Source organism: Sinocyclocheilus rhinocerous, unplaced genomic scaffold (genome assembly GCF_001515625.1).
Source record: "Sinocyclocheilus rhinocerous isolate Xijiao unplaced genomic scaffold, SAMN03320098_v1.1 scaffold400, whole genome shotgun sequence".
Classification (NCBI taxonomy): domain Eukaryota; kingdom Metazoa; phylum Chordata; class Actinopteri; order Cypriniformes; family Cyprinidae; genus Sinocyclocheilus; species Sinocyclocheilus rhinocerous.
Window position 1 is genome coordinate 817,091 of NW_015666595.1, and position 6,611 is coordinate 823,701.

Below are 6,611 nucleotides of genomic sequence, written 5' to 3' on the forward strand. Positions count from 1 at the left end.
ACACACATACTAAACATGAATATGAACCCTTAAGCTATTCAATAGTTATTAAAGACATACACAATAAGTGATTAGAACATGATAGTCAAATGTGTGGGGTACATACATGATATGGAGTTAAGCAATAGACTGATATTCGTTTATAAGTCTTTTTGAGTTCATTTTAGTGCATCTACATGTGTAAAAGACAGTTTCTGTGCCATTCTGTGAACATAAGGACATGTTCTATGAAGACCAGAGGTTAAAAGGTCTCATAAGGAATCTCAGTCTGGTCTTTGTCTTCTAGGTGGGGGAAACCACCCAACGCAGTTTCTACTAATGATTTTCCTCATGTGATGGTCATGATATGCTGTGTCTTTGACCATTAATCTTGGTTACTTGACCCAAATTTGACAATCTCCTTTCTGCGTTGGGATTATCAATAAGTGTTCTTTTGTTTTAATGCTGTGAGCTGCTCTGTTACAAACCCCTGCTAAGTTTCAGCAGAAAAAAATTAAAAAGGGGAATGCAGCATAAAGAGGACACGTGAATCCAAATGCCAAACGAAAATATTTATTTAACATAACAAATAATAACATAAATGGAATGTTCTGTGAAAGAGTTGGTTGGTTAGGCTTGCTTCAGACTCGTGGCGCCAGGATCTGATTTACGAACATCCTGTTGCCTTGGGCCTTTCTGTGGAATTCGGCTCCTCGTGTTTCAACCATGTTCTTGATCTAATCTTAAATTGTCTGATTCGGTCTGATACACTACAATGACTATGTGACAAAATAAAAGCCCTTATTTAAAAAAGCTCAATTAGGCCAAGTTTTACTTTATTTTCTGTTTGCCGAAAAAAGACAGCCTGGTTGCCTGCCTCGGGTGCAGTGACTTGTGGGTATTGTAGTTCTTCTCCCTGGCTCACTGTAGTGTTTGATGCATATAACTCTTTTGGATGTCGATTAATTTGGCAGGTAAAGTTCAGTGTGTTCCGGTATGAACTGGGACTATACGTTTGCTTCTTTCCCTTGGGCCCTGTGTGTTTGTGCGTGTATGCACTCTGGGTGTTGATGGGGATTCGCTCTCACTGGGTGGAACACACTCTATTGGAATTGACACACTGTCACCTTTCATCAGCGTTTGGAACGGCCCCCTTCCCAGAACTCAGTGTGTGAGAAAGGCAGTTTTTATGAATGTAACTCTGCTGTATCTTTAGTCCCTGAAGAGAAGTCTGACCTCTCCTTGAGTGCTCAACACAACAGGCACAGACACACTAATATACTATTGACAAATAAACTGCTGCTTACAATGACTGATACTACTAATAATAAAGCAATAAACCACTCGATAGCATGCATTACAGTGACTTCAGCCAAGGTCATGGCCTAAATTGTTCACTGAGGTAAAATCGCACAACCTTAAGTGGTTTATTTTATGAATAAAAATACACTAATGTTCAATAAACAATTACTAATAACTATCATTATTTAATATAATTTTATAACATTTATATATATAGAATCATAAAATGTATTTAAACTATTCTTCTTCCCCATTTTCCCTCATTCGATTACTGTTTTTAACTCAGACCAGCTTTTCTTTCCCCATTTTATCTGCAAAAAATATCCTCAAATTGGGCAAAATTTATTTAATATTATTGTTTTGACATTGCAAAGGATTTTTATCTGCAATTAAAAAAAAAAATTTAAGCATTGCGTTAGCAGCGCAAAAAGTCGTGGGTTCGATTCCCAGGGAACACACATACTGGTAAAAAATTTATAGTCTGAATGCACTGTAAGTCGCTTTGGATAAAAGCGTCTGCTAAATGCATAAATTATTTTTTTAATTATTAAATTATTTGAATTTTACAATTGATAACATTTCTTTAACATTTACACATTTACTATGGTACTGTGAACTCTTGGTTACGGACATTACAGTGACTTGAATAAGTATAAATGTATCATTTGTATCCTCTATGGGCACTGTGTGTTTTTCAGAATTTTTCCATGGTTTCTAACAGGCTCATCCAATCAGAGTCTCTCATTAGCCCATGTTAGACGCTCATGTTTCTGCTTCTGTAGATGTCTGCCAATGTGTTTTTTTGTCATTTGAGGATTGTGGTTAGCGTGCAACAAAGCTGTCGTTTCACTCGTTCCTTCTCCCACTCTGCCACACTTGTTTTTTGTGGCTTATTGCTATGGATTTAGGCCACAGGCAGCTCAATGACAGAATACATCACAAATCCTTTCTCTTCATGACCCCGCCCAGCAGCAGTCATATACCTGCACTCATGTGGAACAAACAAGAATGGTTGGTTGCTCACAGAAGGTCATTTGCCCAGGGTGCAGTGTGTCTCTTTGAGTCATTGTGTGTGTTTGTGGCTGCTTTTGTGCTTTTGCAGTGGAGGATACGTGAGAGTGGGTTTTTGCATATGTCCGCCCGTTCACGCGTGTCTCAAGTGCCCTTGCCTCTGCGCCGCGTATCAGAGGTCACGTGGCCGCAGTGGTGCCAGAAATGGCATTGACTGTCGGCACTGTAACGAGGTGGCTCAGCTCACAGAGGAGAAGGAACGTGTGGCGAAATACCGACCCGTCTATGTCACCGAAATCACAGATGGACTGCACTTCTTCGCACAGGATGTGGAAACCGGTGAGTGCTGCCCTCATTTTTAAAAAGTTAAAAGTTAAAATAGTTGCTTTTGTGTTAGTGTACATTCTCGTTGGACTTGGTTTGTCTGTATTTTCATATCATTGTCCTGCAGCTCCAGAGTGTTCAGTCATGTGACACATTAATGGCTCAGGTGATTGGCTTAAAATTATGAGTGGAAAAAAAATGGCAAAGATAGCAGAATGCAAGTCACTGCTACCGGATGCCATTCTACTTGGATTAAACAGTCAGCAGCAAAAAAGCTTTCTGAATCACACAATTTAAATTGGCTTCATTTGTTATGTTTAGATGACGAAATCTCAGGGTTTTACGCCAATGGGCATCGAACTCCACATTCAACCAGCCATGATTATGACATCATACCTGAAGGGCTTTCTTCAGACTCCAGATATGATGATTATTAAATGTAGCCGCTCCAGCAAATTCTAGTTATGAAAACATTGCAGGTAGTGTGTGTTGCCCTCTAAATGCCCTGAGTGATCTCTCTGCTCAGTGTGATAGCAGCTAGTCATTAAACATGACATTTAAATCGACCTTAGTAGTGACCTAGTCCATGATAGGGCAACCGTCTTGAGAGGAGGAGCTGTTTTGGAAAACAAACAAACTTTTCCCTTTCTCTCTCATTCATATTTTCACATAATCTTGTATACACACACACATACATACACACACACACACACACACACACACACACACACACACACACACACACACACACACTAGAACCAGAAGAAAGATCCTAATTATGCACACACATTGTTGTTTGTTGCATAATTAGGGTCTCGCTACATGTTCCAGTGGCAGACTTCATTGGCAGGACCATAAAATTGACCTCCGTTGTCTCTTAATGCGTCTTAATTTACAAATTAATTTATTTGCATGAATTTTTAATAAATCTGTGGCCTGCGTTGCCAGGAGCGTGACAAATCCTATCACTTTTATTGTGCCGTTTGGCTTCAAATAACTCCATCTCAGAGACCTGCAGGTGTTGAAACACGTTTAAAAATAACTAAGGGAAAATGTTAGCGAAAAGAGTGAGATACTGGCCACCCTCAATTTATCACTTTAGTTCCTCAGATGAACTTTAACCCCTGCAGGTGGCCCTGAGAGGAAGTGAAGACTGCTGTGCCACGCCTAGTAACCATCACACCAATGAATACCAGCAGCAAGAGACACACACACACACAGCTCTTTGTGAGGTAATTATTCAGGTTATCTGGTTAGCTGCAGGAGAAAAGCAGGTCACAGCAAATATAGTGCAAAAACGGAGGGAGACGCGAGCTGGAAAACAGGAAATAGGCAAGGAAGTAATGTGAGAAGACAAGACGGAAAAACGCTGAGCTGAATATGCAGAATGTTTGCAGCTTTGCACTGTTTTAGCTTTTTTGTTGTGTTGCTTTTTTAATGCCTTTTTTTGTCAGATGTACCAGCAAGTGTGCATCTTTTCCCTTGTTTAATTGGCCAGTGTTTTCCACTGAGAGGTTTGGAAATGGAGATGGAGAGAGAGTGAGATGTGCTCGTTAGGGAAACAGGATTGTTATTTTCAGCTGAAAGTCATTCCTCTTTCTCCCTCTCACACTCTCCAAACTGCGTTAAGGAGGTCTTATTCCTTGTAGAGCACTTCAAAGCAGAGCCCTATAAAAACCTACAAGCCAGTCGCTTTCTAATTTCGTTACCGGTTTCTCAACAGTAACTTCAGAAAGACAGGGAAATTCGAACAGGGCGGGCACGATTTTCATAAACACTTTGAAGACGTGCCTTTTGATTATGACATAACTTTTTATGTCTACACATTTTGCATCTAATAATTCTACTTTCTTCCCTTATGGTGGTCTTGCAGAAAGGAGTGTTGGAGTTTTGTATCATTTGAATTTCAAATATTCAAATAATATTAAAGATAAAAGTCATCACTGAGATCAGATGAAAATACAGTGTGGATGTCAGGAGTTCATTTGAGGGTCTGATTTCTGAATAAGTGTGAATAGAGGAAGACTGTTCACATTCATAAGTATATAAAGCACTTATAAAGCTTAATATATATATATATAAAAGGATCTAAATAATATATATTAAAAAAATTTATTTATGAATATACATTAATTATTAAATTATACATTTATAAACATTCATTCAAGAACATTCAAGATTTTATGTATTTATTTATTATTAGTGCATTTATTTATTATTACCACATTAAAAGAACAAATTCTGTGGCATTTTAACATTTCACACTTTTCATCTTTAAAGAGGATAATTGCAATCACGTTCATAAGCTTAGACAGGAACAGAACCATTTGATGGGCAGATAATAGTAGTCCATTACATAAGTGGCTGCAGAGCCTCACTGACTTGCTTTAAAAAGAATTCAGATTCTCAGATTCAATTTAGATTATTTTGCAGTTGTTTTCACATTCACTTTTTATCATGAAACTGGTACTGCATACATTAATCAGAACATGAGCTTCAGGAAAGAGGCATGCAACTCTTGATCCATGTTTTCTGGCAACTTCAAACCAGTTCTGAAGAGACGTATGGAATATTGCAGCTTGTCACACTGTAATTTAATCCAGTCACATGTCTCCAATGTGTGTTTGGCCACTGTCTTTATGTCAGTGTAAATAGCAGATCAAATCAAGATTTGATCAGTTATCTGAACACGTCTGTAACCTCTGCATAGTTATTTTTCCCTGCGACTCAAACTGGGGCTCTTATACAGAGTCGTGTCGAGTGAAAATAAACCGCTCTGATTGATTTTGTGGTATCACAGGGCTGAAGCTGCCATCTCTTATGAGCATTGCGCAGTCTGCTGTTAATACACAGCCTGATGTTGTGATGATCTCAGCTCACGACTTCATTTAAAAAACTCTAAACACCCACAAATCGCCCTGATAATCTCCGGTTTCCAGCACCCATGCGGAGCAGGGAAAAGCTGGTGTGCTCGCTGTCTCTCTGTCTGTGTCTCTCTATCAATTATTTTCTCTGTGTTCTTTAATTAGATTTAATTACTCAAAGTGTGGGATCAGTAGTGAAACGGCATTCCTTGGGCAAACGTCTGTGTGTATCTCCAGAGGCTTGTGTAATTTCTCTCTAGGGTGGGCGTGCTATGTAGTTGTGTAACTGAAACCTCAGTAAAGTAATGAACACTTTTGGTTACCCACACTGACAGATTAGTTTGGGCATTAGCGTCAGCAAACACATCTGCAACAGGTGCATTAGCTGCTGTTTGTCTTCAGCTGGTGGAAACTAATTCATAACAGAGATGGGTTTGTCACCTTGTGTTGATATTTGGGAGTATAATTATGTGTCAATTTGCATTGGGTATAATTATGTATGTCAAGTTTGTTTCCTGTTTTTATTTTTATTTGATTTTATTTTTCCCTGCACTCGATACTGTCTGGAACTGTCATTAAAATAAATAAATAAATAAAAGAAAATGGCAGGAAATTTGACTGTAACTTTAAAACTTTGTCATTTTCCCTCTGCCCTGATTTTTCTTGTTTATGTAAACATACTTTTTATTTTTTTTTTATTACTGTATAACAACTCAATAGTATTGTAGATTCTTTCCACCCTAAATTAATATTTTTATATAGATTTTGTATATCATTAAAATGTTGAATTTACATTTTTAATTACTGTATAACATTAAAATAGTAGTGTAGATTCTTTCTGCCCCAAATTTTTATACTTATATATTTTTACATTATATACATTTTATTTTTTTTATTATTGTATAACATTTCAACTTTACATCTTGTGTATTTGTGTATGTTAACGTATTCTTTATATAAATTGTATATATATATAGAGAGAGAGATTTATGTGTTGAAAGGGCGTTGTTTCTTTAATTTTGTTTATTTTATTTTAATTTAATTTATTATATATATATATTTTTTTTATGATATAGAGTAAATTTTAAAATAGTCACACTTTAATGTAAATGCCCCCCCCCCCCCCCCTTG

At 37.4% G+C, this 6,611-nt stretch overlaps 1 protein-coding gene across 1 annotated transcript in view; it reads left to right on the top strand.

The window, feature by feature from the left end:
- The window catches only part of LOC107732977 (staphylococcal nuclease domain-containing protein 1-like), a 191,768-nt gene that overhangs the window by 158,479 nt on the left and 26,678 nt on the right, over nt 1-6,611 (top strand). The window contains exon 19 of the mRNA XM_016544462.1: nt 2,495-2,631. Coding sequence (XP_016399948.1) covers nt 2,495-2,631 — 137 coding nt within the window. The remainder of the gene's footprint in view (nt 1-2,494; nt 2,632-6,611) is intronic.